The sequence below is a fragment of the Apostichopus japonicus genome, chromosome 16 (genome assembly GCF_037975245.1).
Source record: "Apostichopus japonicus isolate 1M-3 chromosome 16, ASM3797524v1, whole genome shotgun sequence".
Classification (NCBI taxonomy): Eukaryota; Metazoa; Echinodermata; class Holothuroidea; order Aspidochirotida; family Stichopodidae; genus Apostichopus; species Apostichopus japonicus.
Genome location: NC_092576.1, coordinates 34,932,064 through 34,957,733, shown reverse-complemented (window position 1 = coordinate 34,957,733; position 25,670 = coordinate 34,932,064). Strand labels below are relative to the sequence as shown.

Sequence of the window (25,670 nt, the reverse complement as noted above, 5' to 3'; positions counted from 1 at the left end):
AGGCAAATTACGTCACTAAAAACAGAACTATAGTATTGTTCAATACAGGTGACAAATTCGAACCTCTGGACGTACTGGACGTATAGATATATTTATCACATATTTATATAAAATATATATATATATATATATATATATATATATATATATATATATATATATTTATATATATATTCTAAAACAGAGCGATCATCAGACAACTTTGAATATGGTATGAGTAACAGGAGAATCCTGACAGACTACCCCACCTTTAAATTGATGAGTTGTGACAAACAGTACGCAGTCTACCCATATTGATAGCCAATACACAAGCATTACCCGAAAGTTCCAATCTATTTTCTAAAACAGTACTAATTTTCAATTATGGGTCATTTGTTATTTATCTGCCATATATGACACGTCGTGGTGAGGGTCTTAGTCTTTTTTATGTTATCATTTTAATAGAATCTCTAAAATGAAGATTGCCTTTAGTCTGTTATTTCTGATATTGGTGACGGAAAATAGTGCCGTGACTAACGACGCAGAAGAAGGCTACGATATATATCGTCTGAAACCAATGGTAAAGGTTTTCTTGTATTTCTAAAATTTACACGTGACCATTCATTTTTCTTGCTAACTCAATTATATTTTCAGTGAATAATATACATATGCTTTTGATATGTTATACACAACATGGTAACAATTATTAAAATTGTTGTTTTTAAGTTAATATTTAATGTGATTTTAAGCAAACCTGAATGAAAGTTAATTACTTCAAAATGGGTGCTGGTAATCGGCAAAATACACATGAGTACAGTTCCTGTGATATCTTGGAAGCTAGGGATATTCAATGGTCGTTCTGAGGGAGTGCAAAGTCGCCGAAAATAAACATTTATTTTAATATCACATGACTCGAATATATGTTTTTTTTTCAGCATACCTTCCCCTTAAAAATAAAGTAAATATATATCACGTTTCAATAAATACCAAATCTCGATAAAATTGCAAAACATAATTACCTATACGGAGTGCATGATACTTTGATTTGTCAATCTTTAGAACTACCATATGCTTGCGGTTCCAAAGGAATCTGTAGATGTAACGAAACGAGGAAAGGTTATAGTGTTGATTGTTCTAGAAGAAAACTGCATAACTTGTCACTGGTTATTCCATCAAATGTTACATTTGCGTAAGTACGTCTACCTCTCTAATGGTTTCTTCAGCGAAAGTAATTCTACATCTTTAATGGTTAATTATTATTCAACTCATTCAAACTCTCCAGAAATTAAAAGAAACATGGATAGTAACTGCATACATGGTACGTTATACATAATGTAATAACCCCACACAGACCAGTTTATGGAATGGTTGACAATCAACAATTTATTTGAATAAATGGTGAAAAAAGGGACTTATCAGCTAAGGTAGGATTCGATCCCTGTCTGTGTCACAGACCGAAGTCCGTATCACTCGACTACAGTGACTTTACTGGTGTGTGAAAGCGTATAAACTGGCTTCTTATAACTACCGATGAGGGCGTATCACCCAGTGCTATGATTGTACAAAATACACCCCTGTTGTATATGTGTGTGGGTGTATTAATTTTGTCGGAATAATATTCTAAAAGTATATGTGGTTTTTATTTATTAAGAATCACTTGTTTGTAGTCTTTAAACATCAATACATCTTTGTAGCAAATACAAAACATTTTGTTCTGCATTATTATTAATATATGATGATGCATTTCTTATTACACTGTTCATCTCTTATCAGCTGAATATACATACCATAACCTAAAACTTTCACAAAAGTAAAAGGATAGAGGTGTCCGTATTCATTTACCTGTTTTCTAATGTCTCAACAGTGACTTCTCTAGAAACTACCTCAGTTTGATTCCAAAGGACACCTTCAGATTGACCACCTCTCTTAACCTGTTGTAAGTTACTGTTTCCTTGTCTGATTTATATCTTAACAATATATTAGTTCTGTGTTTCCTTCAACAACAACTACAAAATTATTGCCTTTTCACCCGTTTTTCATGCCTTTATTATTTTTAAACTGTTAAAGGTATGCACTCGTTAATCACTTGAAAATGATGTGTGTAATAACTTATTAACACGTGTCAGTTGCTGCTGAGAAGGACCTATTTTTAAACGGAAAAGACCAAACACACAATCCTCTGCATAATGATTGACTGGACTAACCAGACATCTCTAAAGGTTTCGTCAGCATTTCGTTCACATATTTACAACAAGCGGATGACAGTTTACTTTAAAACGCTGAAAAGCTGTCATTTGACCCATCTAACCAAGGTACACTCACTAGTCAGACATTTAGGGACATTTGCTTTGACTCCTCACCAGCCATTCGTAAAATAGTCTTTGGGTAATGAATTAGTATGTTAGTATTTTTTTTCCACAGTAGCATCTGCTGACAGGTCTATCATGTGTTACGGTTTTATAGCACACTTCAGTTTATACTGATTAACGGCTTTGTGTTATCCAAAAAAAAAAGAGCAACAGTCAATAAAAAGTTAGTACCAGTTTCGTAGAATAACAATGAACGTTTCTTTCCTTCACAACTAATAAAACAAATGCTGTTCAAATCCAAACAATGTTTGAGAGAGAAAGTGCGATAATTATTTAATAAAAAAAGCGTGAAACCTGTCAACAGTTATCTTACTTTTCATTAATCTTTCAACGTTTGATTATTATAGTGTCTCATCCCACTTAAGTTGATTCATCATCTATTACAAACCGTTCCTAACAATAACATATATTATAAAACATGATTACATGGTGTGAAGATGATCAAGATGATGATGATGATGATGATGATGATGATGATGATGATGATGATGATGATGATGATGATGATGATGATGATGATGATGATGATGATGATGATGATGATGATGATGATGATGATGATGATGATGATGATGATGATGATGATGATGATAATGACGACGACGACGATGACGATGACGATGTTTTGTAAATAGTTTAGTTAATTGCATGCTGGCTGATATCTGCAATGTCACTCTCTTTATTATTTTTATTGTGGAACATCATAATCGTTTTGATATCACAGAATTTTTTTCTAATGACTTCGATACTCTACACGTGTTACGGTTTTATAACACACTTCAGTTTATACTGATTAATGGCTTTGTGTTATTCACAGTACAAACGTATCAAGCAATTTACAGTGGCCTCTCTTAACGTGGCATAGGCTTCTTTACAGATGTGCAAGTGATTTGTCATTGGTGGTATTGGGTTTATAAAAAAAAGAGCAACAGTCAATAAAACGTTAGTAACAGTTTCGTAGAATAACAACGAATGTTTCTTTCCTTCACAACTTATAAAACAAATGCAATTCAAATCCAAACAGTGTTTGAAGTGAAACCTATCAACGGTTGTTTTACTTTTCATTAATCTTTCAACGTTTTGCTATTATAGTGTCTAATTCCACTTTAGTTGATTCATCATCTATACAAACCATTCCTGACAATAACAAAATATACCCAATGCACAACGGATCTGACAGTACTGTTGGTAGTGGTAATAACCAGTATTTGTATTTTAGCTGAACATATGTACGAATTAGTTTAAACCAGTATTGTTGAAATTCCTCTGCAGAAATATTTCAAGAAACAAGATATCAGAGCTTCACGAGGAAACATTCTATGACACAACCCAGCTAACAGCCTTGTAAGCATACTCTCGTTACATTTATTAAATTTTAAAGTTGTCTTCTTTTTTTGTATATTCATAACAGCATCTAACTTTATTTTGGTTTACTTCATTACTTAGTATTAATGATACCACAATTAAATGATAATGTATCTTGACAGCTCTTTATTTACTGCTAAAAGTAGTATACAATCATGTATAATTTAATTTAAGCTATTCATGACTATAATTGGTTTATCTTTAATATTTAACATATGTCATGATGTTTCAAAGTTGTTGTCAGCCTAAATGCTTGTAATAATTTTTTGTCTTCTTTCTATCTCATTTGATTAGTTAATGATTTGGTATAGCTAACGACTAATGATTACAATTTTGTTACGCCTTTGAGAACAAACCAAATACATGATTTTCAATTTAAATTGATAGCATTATAGAATAGTAAGACATATTTAACTCTGCTACTAAGAGCACCTAACACGGATATTTGGTAACATAACAAGATTAGAATTAAATTGACTATGCAATACATGTTTTTATTACTATATAAACTGTTTTAACCCATACTTATTGCTTAATTAGTGTTGATTGCATATATGGTATGTTCTTTGGAAGGTAATATGGATTTCTATCATCGTTACATATCATTTTTACAGTTTGTTTCCATTTTCTTTTACAAAGACATATCAACTACAACGTCTTGACGAAATTACCCACAACAATTTTCAAGAAACTTATACATTTGTCTTTGTTGTAAGTAAATATTAAGGAAATTGCTTGCTGGCAGATATCTGTTATATCACTCTCTTAATTATCATTTTATTTTGGAACATCATATACGTTTTGAGGTAGGACCCCAACGTAGATAAAAGACACCAACACATGTGCTGAATATTCAACAAGTTGCGACACTTTTCTAATGCTAATGTTGTACTAAACTCATGTTTCAAAGCATTCGTATTGACAGTATGCACAGTTCCTAACATTTATCTGGAATTATATATATATATATATATATATATATATATATATATATATATATATATATATATATATATATATATATAATATAATGTAACGAAATCCACGTTTACTCCGAAAGAAAACATTATTAGAGAAAACCAGAGAAATTAGATATGACTCATAATTGACAAATAAGGAGTAAGTTTTAGAAAATATATTGGAATATTCGAGGCAATTAAAATACATTTTACGTTTTTTTAGAGAATGACTATGAAGATTGAAATGTTCGGAAACTGGGAATCCTGCAAAATTATCACGAATAGATTTGTTTGTGAACGTAAAGAAATCGATTGGATCTTTCGTATTAAGTCTCACATCACCGGCCTCAACAAAGACTTGGGACCCCTTAACAACTATCAGTTCTACAAGCATATATAATCCGTTCTTTGCTCCTTAATCCGCTTCCTGTATAGTCATGGTTTATTTGGTTTTAATTCCATCACTGCAACTTACACTTATCTAGCGTCATACTTTCATTGTGTCACATTTTGTACTTCTCATTCGACTGCCAAGTATTGCTGACGAAGGTCCCAGGGGGACCAATTATGAGTCATATCTTATTTCTCTGGTTTTCTCTAATAATATATATATATATATATATATATATATATATACATATATATATATATATATATATATATATATATGTGTGTGTGTGTGTGTGCTGGTGTTTGTGTGTGTGTGTGTGTTTATAAAAACATCTTTAATATTGAAATACAATACCGAAAATGACACAATCGACGAAATTTCACAATCCTAATTATATAAAATAGATCAATGATACTGATCATGATCGTGATCATCGCCATTGTCATGATAATTATAATAATAACGATATTTATAAAAATTATAGCGATTATTATGACGACGATGATGATGAAGGTGATTATAATGATAATGATCGCCGATATCACAGACACATTTGCTAATGAATTCGATACTCTGTCTAAAGTGAGTGGTTTAAAATATCAACATTAATCAAACTGACACTGTAATTTAATGATAAATGTTTGTCTTTCTAGGGATTTGTCGTATAACAACCTGAAGAGTCTACCGAAAGGACTTTTTGATAACACTACAAGCTTGAAATTGTTGTGAGTTATTTAATAAGCTTCATTATTCAGGATTAACAAAATATTCCTGAGATATTATCATAGTAATCGATTCGTCACTTGGATATAATCTACAAGTTAATATCACTTGATATGTCACAGCAGGTATGATGGACTAACAAATAACAAAGTAAGCGAGACCGAAAGATAGATATAGATATATATATGTATATCTATATATATATATATATATATATATAATATATATATAAATATATATATATATATCTATATATATATATATATTTATATATATAAAAATATATGAGTTTATGCATTTTCGAAAAAAAGTTTTGTTACTTGTAAGTCTATCATATCTGCATTGAAAAATCTAGTAATATTAACTATCAGAATTTTATTTTTCAAAGTGAAGTATTGATTACTATGAGAATATCTCAGGAATGTATTCGTCAGCCTAAATGCTTGCATTATTTCTCATTTTATCTTTTTTATTTGATTATTGAGTGAAATATTAAAGCTAACAACAATAATATTTACGATTTTGCTACGCCTATAAGAAAAAAAAACCAACAACATGCTTTGCTAATTTGAATTTGATTGCATCCGAAAAGGGTAAGACATTTAACTCTGTCTTTGTGCTACTGAAAGCACCGAACACAGATATTTCCTACCATAACAAGATTAGGAGCGAGTTGACTATGCAATATATGTTTTTTTTATCAATATAACAACTATTTTCAACACATATTTATCACTTTATTAGTGATGATTGTATTCATTGTATGTTCTGTGTGAGGTTATATGGATTTCTGTCATGGTAACATACAATTTTGTTCCTTTCTTTACTTAGATATATCAACGACAACCTCTTGACGCAATTACCCAAAAACATTTTCCAGAAACTTGTACATTTGTCTACCTTGTAAGAAAATATTAAGTAAATTGCATGCTGGCAGATATCTGTAATGCCACTCTCTTTATTTTTATTGTCGAACATCTTATACGTTTTGATGTAGAACCGCGAATTTAGAAAGGAAATATACCAGCACATGTTCTTAATATTCAGCAACCTTGCGGACCTTTTCAAATAATAATACTTCACTAAACTCTTGATAAAATCAGTCGTATTGGCAATATGAACAGATCATATCATTTATCTGATAAAAAAACATGTTACTCGAACTGCTCATACTAACAATACAAGTTCTTTGAATTGGTATATAAAAGTAGAGATTAGAACAAATAAGGACACAATTGGGTGTTAATATCAAATGAGAGGTAAAAGTAATTAACTTTTTATGAAGCTTTAAGACCAAAGTATGTAAATATGCTCATAACATGCGCAAGAAATTGCATTTAAGTGAATACTTTGTATCTTAATCATTTTAGGAGGTTGTGTTATAACAACATCAAAGAGCTCTCAGAAGACATCTTCAATGGAAATTCGAACCTTAAAGAACTGTGAGTAACCTACTTCAATATATATATATATATATATATATACATATATATATATATATATATATATATACAAACATATATATACATATATAAATAGATATATATATATATATTAATATAAATGAACATCGTAATGAGTTGGAAAATCAAGAACAGTGAAAAAAATTTCAGCCTCCACTGGGATTTTATACATATGATAATGATAAAGAATATGATAATGATAATAATTATGATAAAAACAATGATAATGACAATGATAATCATGATGAAATTATGATGATCACCGATATTACAGAAACATTTTGCTAATAATTCCGATGCTCTGCTCACATCGAATTGTTTGTAATAACTATGTGGAACACACTTACACTGTCAATTAATGACAAATGTTTCTTTTACTCAGGGATTTGTCGTATAACAGTCTGACGAGTCTACCGAATGGAATTTTTGATAACACTACAAAATTGAAATTTGTGTGAGTTATTTACTAAATTTAAGTATATTTGATTCTGCATTTGTGCTCTATTTAGTGTAGGGAAAGAGACTGATGGAGAGAAAATATAGTTATGCTATAGTAATTTGCTCAAAGTCTCAACAAAACCCAAGAAAAGGGAAAATTAACACGTGTTACCGTGCATTTCGAATCATTTGATTTGATTTATTTTGTTTTTTTCACGTGCAAATATACATACAAATATACATACAAAAAATCATAATAAATCAAAATAAATAAGAGTAAGAAAGACAGCGATAAAAGACACAAAACATGTGCGCATGTTCTGCATACGTATATCTGGTACTCAATTTCACCAGACACATAACAGTTAGCGGTTTCAGGTCCACGCTCTCTTCACCTCTCTCTTTTCTCTGATGCTCATTTTTATGGTTTGCCTGCAACTATCATTAACGCATAACGATGACTTAGATAACACTGTTACTACAGTTATAACTGTTTTAAGTTAAAAGTCTTGCTTCAATGCCATGTTTGAAATTTTCTTACGATTTTAATACAGTAATCACTGCTCATTAGTTACTTGTCTCATCCACACGCCCGGTACATTGTACACATCACACACCTATACCCACCAAATGTGAGCCTGGTTAATTCTACACACCAGCACATATACTCACTAAATGTGAGCCCTGCAAATAGTACATACCAAACACCTATACTGAAGGAAAAAAGAAACCCTCGTAGCTGGTCAATATTAACAAATGTAGAAGGTACCTCAGAAATTCTTGACATAACAATCACAATGATGTTGAAATATTAGAGAGCGGACGCGTTGTTCAAGTAGAAGGTATTCAATTGCCATTCACTCCGGGCGTTCTTCGTCAGATTTAGATATTATAGCAGACTCTGTAGTAAATTTAAAATAATTTGTAACATTCCATTGATGAATCGCTTAGCAACATTCAATTGATGAATCGCTTAGCAACATTCTATGATTTTCTTTCTCTGACAGGTCAATTTGCAACACCCAAATAACACATCTCCCGCCGGACTGTTTTCGACAAATTGAAGCTTTGAAAGTTTTGTAAGAAACAGGAAAAGGAAACAAGAAGTCGTTTAAAATTAAAACATCATAGGGTTCTTCTTTATTCCTTTGAAAATATTATTTTTCACAATTTATTTGTAATGCAAGCGATATCTGGGTACCTGTGTACAATGTGTTAAATAACACATCGTGAAGGGAAATGCAAGAAATGAAAACAAAAAAACTTATATGTGTCTACTAGGTCAAAGTTTTGAAATGATTAAAACAGAACTCATGACTGTTAGATCTTTCAGAGGTACCTAGATGTACATTACTTTTATACCATGTTTAAAATAACAATTAATCTTTTACACTAATTTTCGTACTTGCTTTGTACAATTATTATGTAAGTTCCATTTGGACAAATATCATATCTGGTGGCACCGCATGAAAATGTGATTATGGTGGCTAATTTGTTGATGGTTAGGTCGTATTAAATTGTTTCTCCTTTTGTCATTTCAGAAAACTACATGAAAATGAATTGACAACATTTTCGAAATCTATGTTTGCTAAAAATATTTCGTTAACACACTTGTGAGTACTTCAATGTCTAAGAACTAACAGTAAGCATTGTTGTATACACGTGATGTTGCCACTAGTTTCTGACTTCCTGCTATCAGGTATTTAATGATTGTAGATGATTTACACAAGGCTTGTTATTTCATATATAAAATATCATACAAATATGCGGTATATTAAATTAATACACATGCACACATCATCTTCTCTTCGATATATTTAAGCTTCCAATGCCTTTTCGATTGGTAATGCACCAGTATTTTCAACGCAAAGTTTGATATCAGCATATATGTACATACATACAATGTGCTCAAAATGTTGAAAAATGTACAAGGAAGTTGGACATTGATAATGATTAGCAGTAGTGGTTCTCGATTTGTTTTGACATGTGTGCATACTAAGAAGTTTTTTTCCCAATCCTTGAAACGAATGTTAATTTTGGTGTCTTTATCTTCCAACAGAGATTTGTGTGATAACAATATAGCACGACCAACTGCGGACTTCTTCCCCGAGACTAAAAGATTGTAAGACAGTAGTTTTAGCTGTGTATCTATATTACTCCATTTATGTGAAATGTAAATATTGCGTCATTCCTATAAACTAACATACTGTAAAACCCACATATGACTAACTGTCTCACTGAGAGATCTAAAAGTGGTAAAATATAATTGCCTGCTGCTAATTAGCGAGATAGTATAATATGTGTCACAGGGATGTTTAATCCACGCATAGAGAAATTTGTGTCAGACAAGGATTGTTTGCCTTATACTCTTGTAGTTCATACCTTGTTAAACCTTTTCGCCTATTCATATCACATTGACTGATACGTTGCCATCAGCATGTACCTGATCTAAAAGTGTCCAAATGTCTAACGAAGTTCACACGGTAACAAATAGCGGTGCACACTTATCTTTTCGATTATGTTGTTATGAGGGATGCTTAAGAATAACAGGAGCACAGATACTGTTGTATATTACGTTGATGATAGTCATTGTATTTAACAGCACTGTGTGTTACAGATTCACTTTTCTCATGGAAATATTGTTTGCAATAATCGTTATCACAATATAAAATGACGCACCTCTTTACAACTAGGGCAAATAACATATTCCTTCGGTTTACCTCTTTCTCTTAATTTTAAAATGCTTGTTTCAAATAACATAGCCTACATACCGGAAGGCATGTTTCAATCTCTCAAAAATCTGAGCGACATGTGAGTAATAATATCTTACAAACTCTTTGTGCACTTGTTTACTTATTGCTGCTGCTGCAATTATCTTTATCTAACTTTTACCAAACACATTTGTTTTTCGACAGATACCTTTCAAACAATAAAATTGAAACTCTATCGAATACCTCATTGCTTGGTTTGAACCTTGTTCACCACATGTAAGTTCTACCAGCTGTTTGCTTTATAAGGTTTCATTTTCATATTTAACAAAATTCGGTTGTCTATATTTGAAATAGGCAAATCATTAATATTACCCAATATTACACAAACTAATATATTGCGATCTTCCTTGAAGATTTCACAAGAATTATAATATTGAGACCTTCTTCACAAGAAATGTACTCATTATTTCGTTTAGAACCTTTTATGGAAACAATCTTTCATCTCTTCCCGCCGGGCTGTTCGCGACAATCAACTTGACATTCAGTTTGTAAGTTCAGTGTATATTTGATTCATTGCGGCAACTGGTGAGCGTAATGTCCAATGTATTATTATCTTTCTTAGCAGAGAAAAATATTATCGACCACTGTTGACATTTACTCGCAGTAAATGTTAATTGCACTTTATATTTTCTTTGGGCTTAAAAAATGATCGTGTGCGAATAATACTAGTAAAAATGTATTCTTCCATGTGTTAGTTGTGATGACACCGTTAAGCAGTAGTTACTTTTCACAGATGAGTGGTGTCTCCTTACAACAGTGCAATACATATATGTACTCTTAGCTCCTATAAATCGTATTTCTTTTTCATTTTTTCGAATATTCAGGGACTTGTCGAACAATAGTCTATCGATAATTCCGAGGGGACTCTTCAGTGCTTACGGTGGAAATCACGGGCTGTTGATATTACAACTGCATAGAAATAATCTTACTTTTCTATGGAATGATACTTTCCAGGGATTAGGCAGTTTAGCATACCTGTAAGAATTCAACGCTATCATGATTTTATACCAAATGGATCGTTGTAAGCTAGTCTCTTTAGACATAGTTGAAAAGACACACACATATAAGTTTTTCAAGTTTTTCTTAAGTGATATATTTAGTACTATGGAACACACATTTAGCAGATTATCAAATACGTTCTTCACTAAAAGATTTCGTAACGCTTTCTGACAGAATACTATATGTTAGTTGCCGTAGTTTGAAGTTTCAAAGTTTGTATATTACTAAGGATCGTTGGGCTCCGCTACCACATTCATTATTTTGAACACGGTTGCTTAAGGAATTTACAAGAGTGGTATTGGATGAAATGCCCGTACATGTTATTTACTCTCATCTGCCTGCAAGATAAATGGATGCTTCCACAGTAATCATTTTCTATTATGTTTTTGCAGAGTTCTTAACAGGAACCTAATTCATTCCATCGCAGAACGAGCCTTTTTGGGCACAAATCTCACATGTTTGTAAGTAAACTTTATTTTTCTGTACATCTAAGCTTTAGACGAGTGCTGCAAAATCCTTGTAAAGTTATGAATTATTAACGTTATTGATCTCTAATACAGATACCTGGTTGCGAATAACATCTCGAATGTTTCCAACAACTCGTTTGCTCTCGAAAACATTCATATGTAAGTATACACGTGCTTGGGAACAAACAGAGTTTCACAATGTTTATTATATGTAAACGTTTTAATATAATTTAAAGTTTTATCCCAAGTCCTATGACAAAGGTGACACGCGTTAACGGGTCGTTGATACCTGAATTTATACTATAACTAACTGGTTGTACATTATTGATAGTTGACATTTATTGATTACAAAAAAAAAAACTATATTCGAATGACACTGTTATCTTCCATAAATATTAATAATATTTTATTATGGAATGTAATGATGGTTGCATTGTTTATAATTTACAACTCGTATCACATTGTTCATTTACTTAATTAAAAGCGGGATTTCTCTTGAAATCCCTTCCCTGTAAAGCTGTTTGATTTGTAAACGATGAAACTGATGTGTGGTTCTTAGTTACTCGGTATTGCATTCACTGTGGCTTCTGACTTACATTCCAACGAACAATGACTATTAGGGATCGCCATAAACTAAGGACTGGATAGCTCAGTTGGGAGAGGACAGGATTACTTACTTGAAATCATAGGTTCGAATCCCTTTCAAGCCAAAGCATTTCCTAGGCAATTTTCCGATGTTCATATACTTTGTAATTGATTACATGGGGACATATGACATATTTTACTACAATAATATTCTAATGAGGAGTACATACACCATATGATTATACCCGATAATATCTGTATGGAAGTTACGATGTGTGTTTGTATATTCCATAGCCACTTGTACAAGAACAAGATCCTGAATATTTCCCAAGTAGCGCTGGACGGAGTTGGAAATGGAAGCACCTTGTGAGTGCTTTAAACATGTATCAGCTTGATCATATCATTGTTTAATACATTTTTCTTTACAATTCAATTTTTGTTCTTTATTCTAAAATCAATACATATTTTCTCAGGAACCTTATTCGAACGACAAAAGTAAAGAAGTATAAAAAAAAATCATCTGAGATAAATCTGCAGACATGCTCAAGACGATTCATTGTATGTTAATGAAACAGAGCACTATCTTGTGCTACGAAATATGAGAGGGCTTCTTTTTTTTGTCTTGTTAAGATATATGAACTGCAACCAACTAGGGAGACTACCTTTGTCTACAAACGACAATATGTAAGTTTTATTCGCTTTCTCAGTGTCTTTGGTTCACTTTTGCATTATCTTTGAAAGGGAATTGAAGGCAGCACGCAATCATAATCCTAATTGTTGATGTGAACATAGGTTTTACAATGGAAGCACTTCTTGATCCCAAGAACTAATCTAAAATTTAGCACCGACTTTTTGAAAGTTGAGAATTGTGCCGTTGGCGCTCATTGGGGTTGATTGAACAAAATCGCTGGAGATCGCCATAGATAGTGTCTTTGGTTTAATTTTAATTGTTTTATCTTACCCTTTCTCCTAACATATCAATATCATCAAAACATAAAAGCCGGTTCCCAAGTTTATAGATATATGCGTAATTTTTGTTGACAATACAGAAAATTATTTGCCAAATATTTACTAAACATGTTCACTAGTACATATCATTTATAAATCGAAGGAAGCAATGATCTTAGCATAGTAAAAGACAATTTTCTAATATCAAGAAAAGCACTTCCTGCCTGATTTTTATCCCATTTTACTGATTTTCTAAGTATCGTCTAAGCATGCACTGGTCTACATTTTCAGAGTTATCAATAATTCATTACATGTAACGTTAGTCTTAAGTCTAAGTTTTAAGCTCATGTACTTCAAATATCATTTAATTCAAGCTGAGCAAGTATGCACACAGTTCTTAACATGCCACTAAGGACTGGAGATGTACTAATATTACCCCAATTTTCAAAAAGGGTGATAAGTCTAAGCTCTGTTATTATAGGCCCGTTAGTTGCACTAGTGTTGTTTTTAAGGTCATGGAGTCTATTTTTAAAAAGTCTATGGTCTGTCACTTCAGCAGTCAGTCTTTGATCAGAGAGTCTCAACATGGCTTTGTCAAAAAAGGTCTTGTCTCACTAAATATCCTTGAGTTTATGGAAGATGTAACAAGCTCACTCAATAGGCAGAAGTCTGTAGATGTAGTGTTACTGGATTTCCAGAAGGTCTTTGATAAAGCTCCCCACCAGCGTCGTTTACTTAGGTTGAAGAGCATGGGTGTCAATGGGAATTTATTGTCTTGGGTCGGGAATTGGCTTGGTAATACGGAACAGAGGGTGGTAATTAAAGGCTGTGCTTCTTCTTGGCAGGACGTTACTAGTGGGGTTCCACAAGGGTCTGTATTGGGTCCCTTGTTGTTTGTTGCCTATATAAATGACATCGACGCAGATATTTTGTGTACAGCTAAGAAGTTTGCTGATGACACCAAATTGTATTCTGAGGTATCTTCCAAAAGCGATTCTGAGAAGTCTCAAACGGATTTGGATAACATTTTTGTGGTCTCAGGGGTGGCAAATGCTTTTTAATATTGACAAATGCAAGTTAATGCACATTGGTGGTAGCAACCAAAAGTTTCAATACAATTTTAATGGTGTGGAGTTACAGGAGGTCTCTATTGAGAGAGACCTAGGTATCTACATTGACTAAACTCTGCAACCTTCTAAATATTGCCTTGAAGCTGCTAAAAGAGGTTATAGGGTTTTAGGTATGATCAAGATGAATTTCAGTTTTCTGAAAGAGGACATCGTAGTTAGGCTTTATGAGCAGTTGGTTAGGCCTCATCTGGAGTATGCTGTGCAGGTTTGGAACCCATATTTTGCTAAGGATAAGGATGTACTTGAAAAGGTCCAGAGGAGGGCTACTAGGATGATTAGTTCCTTAAAGAGTGTTCCTTATAACAGGCGGTTACAACTGTTGAATCTCACCACAGTGGAGCTTAGGGGGTTACGTGGGACTTGATCCAGGTTACCAAGATTGTGTTTGGTTTCGACAGTTTATCCTTTACCGACTTTTTCATAATTGCTAACAGTAGTTGTACCATAGGTCATTGTCTTAAACTCCAAAAGTCACATAGTAGGATTAATATTCTAATAGGGTTGTGAATGAGTGGAATGGTTTGCAAGTAGTGTCAATGGGTTTAAGAATGCTTTGGACAAGCACTTAAAGCATTGTTATTGGGACTGAGTGTTTGTGTCTTCGGTTTTTTTATTTTCTCTCTTTATGGTCCTTGATTGGGACTTAAGTGTCCCGCCTGATCCTTTTTTCTACTAAACTAAACTAAACTAAACTAAACTAAACTAAACTAAACTAAACTAAACTAAACTAAACTAAACTAAACTGAACTGAACTGAACTGAACTGAACTGAACTGAACTGAACTGAACTGAACTGAACTGAACTGAACTGAACTGAACTGAACTGAACTGAACTGAACTGAACTGAACTGAACTGAACTGAACTGAACTGAACTGAACTGAACTGAACTGAACTGAACTGAACTGAACTGAACTGAACTGAACTGAACTGAACTAAACTGAACTAAACTAAACTAAACGATTATGCGGAATGATAACATTGTAACATAAATAAACAACATTGACATAAAATTAACATCATAAATTAAAAGATGACATTCACATCCTCCCACTCTGTCTGTTTCCTTCGTTTTTCTTCTCTCATTATAGCATATGTGTCAACGATGAAACTTTTCCCTCTTTGGAATTTCCTTCGAAAGGTACTTTTGCATTGTTAGTGTCATCCTATGAGAAGCAAGGCTTCGAATGCCAAAATATTGGTAAAGGCATGAGTGAATGTAGACCATGTCCAACGGGTACACTTGGTGGAGGATTTCGCAAGAAGTGTAGAGGCTGTCCGAAAGGTGCCGTAAACATTTGAATTTCAATCTAAAGTTCATTCTAACCAATTATAAAGCCATTTAGTCCCACTTACCCGCTTCTTGTGTCTTAGATATGACGTATATCATTTATTTCATTTTGTGTGAGGTAAATTCTCCTTTTTTTATTTTTATAGATGAGCATGTTATTTTGTATCAAGTATAAAAATCACTTCGTTTCCTAAACAGCTGACTAACTTATAATATCTTCTAATGCCCTGCACTTAAAGACATTTTTCAAAATTAAGATGCTAGATCGACTAAATGATCTTCCATTCTAGTTCAATTACTCTACCCCGAACTTAAATCAATCTCTGCATTTTTACGATTAGGTGGATTTTACCAAGACGAAATAGGAAGCATTGAATGCAAAACCTGTAACGATGGAAATTTTGTAGAAAAAGGCAGCGGTTCTTCTTTAGTCCAATGCAAAGTTTGCCCTGAAGGAACGGACAAAAATGTATCCGCTGGCTATCGAGCTTGTGTATGTAAACAAAATTACGCTCGAAAGCATCGGTTTGGGGAATGTTTTCTTTGTATTGCCGACGGCTTAAATTGTTCTGAAGATTACATATCAATTTTACCCGGCTTTTACTGGAACTGGTCTTTTCCGAATACAAAACCAGATCAGTACTTGAAATTTGTGAAGAATCTAGAAACTAAGACCGACGACTATGATAACACAACGATGCAGTATGGATACTCTATGCCGTTTGTTTATCGTTGTCCTCGAAATAGGAGTTGTGACAGTAAAGACGGTCTTCCAATGTATGGTAACGACAACTGTGCTGCTGGTTACACCGGTTGGATGTGTACCAAATGTCGATCGGGATATTATTCGGTTCTGAGTTCCTGTCATCCTTGTCCCAGTAAATTATGGGTGCTGGTAGTGTTCCTTTTTGTTGTTCTCTCGTGCGTTGCTCTACTTTCGTTCATTGTCTGGAAGAAAAACAAGATAAGCAACCAAAGATCTGTGATTGACAAGCTATCGTCAAGAATAAAGATTGTTCTCGGCTTTTATCAAGTGATTGGTGATTTATTCGAGACTTTCCACAACGTACAATGGCAAGGTCCTCTATTAATTTTCGGTGAATTTCTATCAATGGTAGTTGCAGATTTCTTTCAAGTCTTTGTTCGTCCTCAATGCATCAATGAACAATTTGAGATAAATCCTTTGCTTCAGTTTACAATTGTTCTAATATTTCCAGTTGCATTAGTCATCACGTACCTTTATCTAAGTTGTACAGTCTATTTCATATCAAAGTGCGGATTCTTCTCACTCACTCTTCGACAAAGGGCCAAACAGACAGTTTCAAAGCTGTTCACCTTAGTTGTCCTTGTGCTGTTTGTGACGTACACACCAACTTGCAATTCCATTTTCGCGGTATACCCAGCAGCGTGCTCTACGTTCAAATTATACAGCGTCGGCAATGAGTCCATAACTCTTCTTCGAGCAGATTACGGCATCAATTGTAAAGATCTTGACTCCTATCATGTTGCGGCATACATTGCTACAGCGGTGTACGTTGTTGGGTTTCCATTGTCGCTGTTGATTTTGCTACGAAAATATCATTCCAAAGGCAAACAGGCTACAACTTATGCCGATTTCGATTGCAGTTATGGTGGCTCTATTGACGAAACCACTCCACTGGTCACCGGGACCGAAAGGAGAAAATATGACTCCCCAGTTTGGTTCAGTTTTCTCTGTGAGAATTACAAGAGTCAGTTTTGGTACTGGGAGGTCATTGAGTTGACCAGGAAGGTCACACAGACTGTGATGGTTACACTGCTTGGATGGCATAACTCATTGACACAGCTCTCAACCATCGGGATGTCGGTTCTGTTTCTGACTCTTCATGCTAAATACAGTCCAATGAAAAACAAATTTGAACAGAGGTTACAGGTAAGTCCAGATAAGCAAAGCCATGTCACCATCTTCGTTGCATTATCATTCAGATGTTATAATTACTAACATCAAATCTTTTATGAAATTGATTCAGTGTAATGAACACGGAACACGGATAATAATAATAATGATGATGATGATGATGATGATGATGATGATGATGATGATGATGATGATGATGATGATGATGATGATGATGATGATGATGATGATGATGATGATGATGATGATGTTGATGATGTTGATGATGATGATGATGGTGATGATGATGATGATGATGATGATGATGATGATGATGATGATGATGATGATGATGATGATGATGATGATGATGATGATGATGATGATGATGATGATGATGATGATGATGATGATGATGATGATGATGATGATGATGATGATGATGATGATGATGATGATGATGATGATGATGATGATGATGATGATGATGATGATGATGATGATGATGAATACTAAAAGGCCCTTAGGCCCCTTACCAAACCCAAAAATAAAAAAAGAAAAGAATAAAAAAAACAGAGAAATCAAAGGAGTAAAAAGTCTAGAAAACACATAAACGAAAAATAAGCAGTATGTTAACTACGAACACAAAAAATTAAAAACACGAGAAGATTGTACAACAGACCAAAACCTATAAAAAAAAGGATAAGCACAAAAAATAGAGTTGTACAAGTAAAAGTTTAGATAAAAAACAAGTATAACACAGTAGCTATATATATGAAGTAATATTTGGTCTTGAATGTAGGCTAAATAACTTTATTCATTCGTTCATTTGTCTCGAAAGTATTTCAAATATGTTCTTTTCTAGTATCACTGTCAGTAAAAAAAAGAAGGAAACTATAAATGGAATATATGTTAAATATGAAGTTTATAGACACAATACCTCAAATTTCATATAACAACTAGTAAGTGAGCATTCTTTGTATTGATTACATTTTGGTTCCTAGTTCTTCATTTGTCATCAAAAAAATAGTCAGTGAACAGTCATTATATTGATTAAATCTTGATTTCATTGCAGTTTTTTTCTTTGGCTGCGATATTTATAAATATCATGATTGTGTCTGTACGAGTGAGCTCCGAATACGGTACAGCAATATATACTGGTCTCTTTGTTCTCGATATTTTTATCATATTTATCGTCTCAGGTGAGTAATGTTTAAATAAATGTCAACATAACCCAATCACATTGAAACGAGCTCTGAGTGTGTTTTCGGTCTGAAAGTAATTTGCCCTGTAACCTTAAAGTGAAATCAAGGAATCGAACACATATTCCATTGGTAATAATGGATAGTATCGTTATATTTCTTCTTTGTCGGAGGCTAATTCATATGCATTAAGAAATGCATGTTGCATTCGATATCGTCATAACATTTCCATGATACAATGTACAAGTGTGTTTGATTGTTATCTTATTTAGACACTCCGACCATTCTTGAAAGAAAAAAAAAAACATAATGTTGCTCCTGCTTTTCTATAACAGCCGAGTTTTTATTAAATCTTTTTGTCAAGTGTAAATCTTGTCGCCACGTGGTATTATTTTTCTCAAACTAAAGTTCCAACACGCGCTAGGGCTGCTAACACACATCTGCGTGCTGCAAATACAATTGTCCATTACGTTGAGTAACATTGAAGAATACAAAGTTTAAAACAGAGTTTTTACATTTTGAGAACTGTGTTATTTGATTGGAGATCATTCTTTAGTGCATTCTGAGACAACTTCTGTTGAAAAGAAAATATCGTGTTATGATATCGGACATTCATTTTTCTTTATAATTACAGCTGAGGCACTCCTTCTAATCATCCGATTCCTCGCTCGAAACTTTAAACGTTCTAACAGTGATTAACAACGACGTTTCTAAACTGATGACTAATAAGGCTCATGCATATCTGTATTTTAAATAAGATGTATATATTAGCATTGACCACAGTTTGTAGAAATATTCAAACCAACATATCACCATGGGAGAGAAATGGTCACTCTCCGTGAGATGTAGAGGCCTTTTGAATGGCTGTCTTTGCATTTCATGTACCTCCAAGTGCACTGTTAGAAAATGGTTAGTTTTTGCAACAATTCTATACGTACACACGCCCATTTTTCAAATAAATAGTTAAATATTTAGTAAAATATGATGTACTCGAACACTTTCTATAAAGTCAGTTGTAGAGAACATACGTCAGAAATAGAACTTTGAAAATAACTGTATATATCTATATTGGGCTGGCTTTACGGAAAACATCTGTACATACATTTTACTTTGTAAGACTGTGTATAATTATAGTTGTTTCATTTAGCATACATGGTAGAACCTGCACGTTGAGACCAGTCTCTACATTATTACACTAGCCTATATATAGCCTATGGCGCCAAAACATTTCCTGTAATATAATGTTTACCCACTAACCTGTATGCAATTCACTCTATATAACACTATATATCTATATGGAAAAATTTACAAATGTATATGTGAAATATGGTAAGAAGACGTCTAAAGATGAAAATCTGCAGTTAACCAAGGCGAGGAAAACAATTTCACTCGGATCTTTTTTTATCATTTCTGGTGACAGATCACCGTTTATTAAGTCGTGTAATTCAGAAACTGTTATCACAAATCTTATCGTAAGGAGAACTCTTTTTCATGTTTAATAACGTCTTCACGGAAATTATAAATCCGTTAAATGGTCATTTTCGCTATTAAATATACATGACGGCATCCGGATAAATTTAATTATTTCCTGGTAAGAATCAAATTCTCATGTGACGTAGACCCTTTCCTTTACTGCATTTCTTCGCCAATGGACCCTGTTGGATCTTCAACATTAGAGCTTGTGTTTCATATAATATATCAATGTACCCTGTTGGATCTGAAACACAAGTGCGTGTGTTTCATTTAATACATCACTGGAGCCTGTTGGATCAGAAACATGAGAGCGTGTGTTTCATTAAGTATAACACTGGTACCTGTTGAGTATGCAGCATGAGAGCGTGTGTTTCATTTAATACATCGCAGGAGCCTGTTGGATCTGAGATATGAGGACGTGTGCTTTACTAATTATATCACTGTTCACTGTTGGATCTGAAACATGAGAGCGTGTGGTTCCTTTAATACATCACCGCACCATATTTATATATTAAGGAAGAATCCCCTATCTTTACCGAAATGGTTAGTCTTCTGCTTAGGCAACATCAAATCTCATTTCGAATACTTAAACATTAACTAAATTGTATCCACGTTTATTATTCGTTGTATCATTGGGATAATGCTGTTAACATAGAAATATTTGTATATACAATAGTCAAACATTGTCGAATTTCACAATTACTGACCTGCAGAGCGTTTGCCTACGATTCAATTCTGTCTTTTTGATCATGCTTTTTACCGTACTTGCTGTGAGTTAATCTGAATGAAAGATATAGCAAAGCTTTGCTAATTAAATCGTCACTTCTTTTACACTCTCATAATGTAATTATAATTAATGCTAAGTCGTCTTGCTTAACTATTCATTATTAAGTAGATCAATATAGTACACTTGATACCCAATAAATTTAACCAGTCAAGAAACAATTTCTTTTCAATGATTCTACTCATCTTTGTGTTAACCTTCTTATAAATGCATGTATAATATTGTCTTCTACACGTTCTTCCTCCGAAGGACACTAAATAGCTTAATTGAATCAAAATTAGAAATGTTGATACCGTTTAAACATTCCTAATAAAAGCCACAGGAATAAAATTCCGTGTCCCACATACACAATGGACAAACCTTTCAGAGGGGAGATTTTTTGAAAAGAGACCAGAGCTTATTAACTGCTCAATCGGTAGTTACTTTATGAAAGTCAGAAAACCTAATACTGACATAAAGAAAAGTAGGTCATTTAAGAGAAAATGACGTTTGAAAGTATAACCAAGCCCCCCCCCCCCCAAGAAACATGTGAAACGATTGAATAAATATGTGGCTTGATGATATAATAATAGACTTGCTAAAGTCTTTGAACTTGCATGTCATTGCCAGTAATGAAAAAATGAGTAATCGGCAGGTGAAATTAGGACTTCAGAAACTTCAGAAAACAAATGGTATACACGATATCATAGCAAAAGCTGGATTCCTATGATTTCCTAATGCTACCGACTTGAAATTTGAGTAAATCATTTCTCATAGCTCTCTTCTACCCTTTTTTTCTCCACACCTTTCTGTCTTTGTCCTTCTCCAGCTGATTCCCTACCCCCTTTCCTTAATCCTCTCGTTGTCCCTCCACTGTTTATCTCCTACCTCCCCTCTTCCCCTGTTGGCTTCGTTTTTTCTTCTCTCCATCCCTTGTCTACTAATCCCCTTACATCAATCTCTGTGTATTCACCATGCCCATTAACATGTCTGTATTCTGTGCGTGTTTTTGTCCCTTTTGTTACTGTTACTTGTCATTTAGCCTCTTAGTAAGATCCTGCAAGGATCGAAACGTTCGGCCAACTTACGTTTACACACTAAATCATTTTCTTTAAGGGAAGATAGTCGGGGCTTAGCCAAACGTACAGCATTTAACTTCTTATATGCTTTAGCTTACTGACATAAAACAGTGCCTGCTTCATATATTTATATGTGTAACTTTTGAAATACACATCTCTTTGTTATAGACCTATTGTTACAAGCATGCAATGAATTATGCAACGAGACTAGGATAATTATGTTCCATGACCTGTTTGCGATAAAGACAGTCAATGTTTACATCCTTCACAGCTTTCGAGAAGACAAGAATATACTTTGCCGAGATCCTACCAAGGATTATGACAATGGAAACGTCAAAAATGGAGTTGTTGGTGTAAGGGGTAGGCTGAGGCGCACGCCCCTTCCATAATCCTCGATCCGTCGATGGCTACCCTGTGTATATGTAATAGGGATCAGCGCTGTTATTATGTCACTGTTCCTCTTTCTCTTCCCGGTGTCTTGGCGTTTTTCTTCTGTTCCCTCCTTTTCTCATTTTTCTCTTTCTTCTCTTTCTTTTCCCTTCCTTCCTCTCCTTCCTTTTCCCCCTCTTTTTCCCTTTTTTCTTTCTCTTTTTTTTCTCTCCTCTTTTTCTTACCCGGGGGGGGGCGCCCCTAACGCCCCCTGGATACGCGCCTAGTATTGACCGCAGCTGTATGTACTAACTGTACACTAGTGTCTAATTACCGACGGTAGCAAATTGTGTGTATTTTCTGGGATCGATGGTGATGTTTAACACTTTTGCTTCACCTTATTCGAAACTAGGTCAAATTACCGGCATTAGACGTTTCTTTTGCGCGAGTCTTCACACCCTTTAAGAAAGCCTAAGTCATTACTTCAGCTTTATCATATTTTAGTCTATTAATATATCTACAATTATGTACAAATATGCAACACAGCCCCCATTTGCAACATTTTCCCAACGATTTACACTTATGGCATAAGCAGTATGGCCATAGCCAGTAATCTGAGTTTTGAGATAGGCCAAAGCCTTCTCAGTCTAGCCAATATGTTCTGGACGGTAACTCTATCTATAGGCTATTCAAATTTACTTAAAGGGTGTGAAGAATCGCGCAAAAAGAAACGTCTAATGCCGGTAATCTGACCTAGTTTCGAATGAGGTGTAACAGAAGTGGTAGACACCACCATCGATCCCACAAAATAAGCACATAGCTTGCTACCGTCGGTAATTAGACACTAGTGTAAAATTAAGTCAGTACATACAGCTGCGGTCAATATACCCACAGCACAATGTACAAACGAGACATCGATGAACATCTCAGATCCAGCTAAAGATTACACGTTATCACGTTTCATTACTGGCTGCATTTTGTAGCGACACGAACAAAACGTCACTTGCAAGCAACAGTAAGATAACTTTTTCAGATGGCCGCGCGGTTTGGGGCGAGTCTTCAATGTCTTTTACTGTGATTTTAAGGCCAAATGACATGCACTTACCATGTTCGGACAAAGGTTTGTAGGAAAAACGACACACTGAAGACATTAATCGTGGTAACATATCACTCATTTGATGACTGTGACTGAATGTATACATGCATCGAACTTTGTGTACTATTACTTCATAAGGTGGGATATTTTGAACTGCATAAACTGCTACATACTTTTCAACATTAACATTTAATTGAGAAATGCATCCATGCACATACCAATATGGAAGTATAACACAAAAACAGGTGTTTGTGTGAACCGGGGGGAGGGTGAGGGGCTGCCTTTTCACATTATTTTCCTTGGACAACTATGACAATCTCACGGTAAAATAATACAAACAAGTTAAATGTTTATTATGTTCTTTGCAGATACCGGAAATGACACTTTCAAAGACATTAATACTTACATAAAACAATCCACTTACTCGAGTCAGTAGAAGAAAGAAAAAAGTTTTCAAAGTTATTTCGTGATTACTAGATTCACTTATATCTCTCTTAAGTCATTGGTAGAAAGACTCATGCAAAGTTCCAGTGATTAGCATTAGTCTTTGATTTTAACTTTTCAATTATAATTGTAGGTCTGGAGAGAGTTATCTACCAGAAAGTTAACGACGTCCGAGGCTTCCCCAAAAAAACATCTACAGTACTGGTTCCCTTTGTCCGCGAAAGGTCTTTTCTTACACCTTTCCATCACTGGTGACTCACATAACTCGTCCGCATGTCGCAAATGACGACTAAATATTTAACACTCTATCTGAATATGTTTCGATCTAAATAGCATAATTCGTAGGGCAAGACCATGTGGCAATGATTTTTTTTCTTTCATATATGAAAGTTACTTTTGGTTTCTGAAAGTAGCTGTCTGAAGCTCATTCAGCTAATAATGATTAGCCAGCTGTATGCTTGCATTGTGGTTATCCACACAGGTAAATTACTAATTTACTAACATTGGATCACTGTAAACAGTTTAGTTTACGCCTATATAGCTATCGTAATAGTAATCGGTGTTGCATCTCAAGTTTTAGTTATATAATACCATAGTTATTTAAAAGTATTTCCGAGGACATCAGGAATCGTGCTTGTATCTGCTTGTATCATGTGAGGGTCTTCAATAAATAAAAAATCAATAAAAAATCAGGCAGGACCCAACACACCCTTTGTTTGAACACTAGATTTACAACCGCTCTGGATTGCGTTTACGCCCACCACGCTATAGATTATCATGTGTGCCTAATTCTATCCATATATTTAATTCAAAAGTGAGAAGATAAGTTTTTTATTTTAGGACTTGCTGTATATATGTTTGTATTACTGTATGTATATCGTAGTCTATTGATACTTATACTATTGCTTTTCTTATTTCCTTTTAGTCTTTTTCGTTTACGACCTGTGGAAAGCCGAATTTCCGATTGTGGACAATAACCAGTTCTGTTTTTTTTTTACAGTTTTGTGTTTTACAGTTTTACTTTCTAACAATACCTAGGGGCAACTGATGACCCTTCTGAATCTAATCCTTCCTGATCAATTGGATTATAGTGTTGTATAGGTTGTCCACAAGACAGTTGAATGAATATCGGAATAGATTCACACAATGTTTGCTCCAGAATAGATATTGCGAATCGTTGTGAGCTTTGGGTTAATCGTGTCCTTTGGGTTCATAATAGGTCATGGTGAAGTTCTGTAACACGTCTTTCGTATAACACACTGTCGAACCTATACAGACTTAACAGCTTCGGCTTTTATTTCAGCACATATTTCACTTGTTGGAGCGGTGATTTCCAAGAGTGGAGGATCGGGATCTAGTGGGAGTGTGGGGGGGGGGGGGGGGGGGGTAGTTCCATCCATACCCGTAGCTTGTTACTCAAACGTATAAGCACTGTGGAGGAAGCAATCTTTGCATCATAACATTTCGTTCTTGTTTTGTCCGACCTTTATTGT

The 25,670-nt window shown here is 34.1% G+C and overlaps 1 protein-coding gene across 1 annotated transcript; it reads left to right on the top strand.

Moving 5' to 3' along the window:
* The first annotated feature begins 1,043 nt into the window (after nt 1-1,043).
* On the top strand, nt 1,044-21,355 carry LOC139982406 (uncharacterized). The gene is made up of 22 exons (XM_071995236.1): nt 1,044-1,168; nt 1,844-1,915; nt 3,621-3,692; nt 4,353-4,424; nt 5,717-5,788; nt 6,618-6,689; nt 7,157-7,228; nt 7,632-7,703; nt 8,695-8,766; nt 9,229-9,300; nt 9,747-9,809; nt 10,450-10,674; nt 10,875-10,946; nt 11,283-11,435; nt 11,850-11,918; nt 12,018-12,083; nt 12,804-12,875; nt 13,140-13,193; nt 15,676-15,869; nt 16,217-17,787; nt 18,827-18,953; nt 19,588-21,355. The coding sequence occupies exons 10-22, from the start codon at nt 9,269-9,271 to the stop codon at nt 19,650-19,652; spliced, it is 2,763 nt and encodes a 920-aa protein (XP_071851337.1). The 5' UTR covers nt 1,044-1,168; nt 1,844-1,915; nt 3,621-3,692; nt 4,353-4,424; nt 5,717-5,788; nt 6,618-6,689; nt 7,157-7,228; nt 7,632-7,703; nt 8,695-8,766; nt 9,229-9,268; the 3' UTR covers nt 19,653-21,355.
* Nucleotides 21,356-25,670: the final 4,315 nt, after the last annotated feature.

Bases quoted from the DNA above. Each gene is read 5' to 3' on its own strand.
- LOC139982406 (XM_071995236.1), top strand. From the start codon at position 9,269: ATGTTTGCTAAAAATATTTCGTTAACACACTT. The intron at 9,810-10,449 runs GTAAGACAGTAG...CAAATAACATAG, and splicing joins TTCCCCGAGACTAAAAGATT to CCTACATACCGGAAGGCATG. The intron at 10,675-10,874 runs GTAAGTTCTACC...TATTTCGTTTAG, and splicing joins TTGAACCTTGTTCACCACAT to AACCTTTTATGGAAACAATC.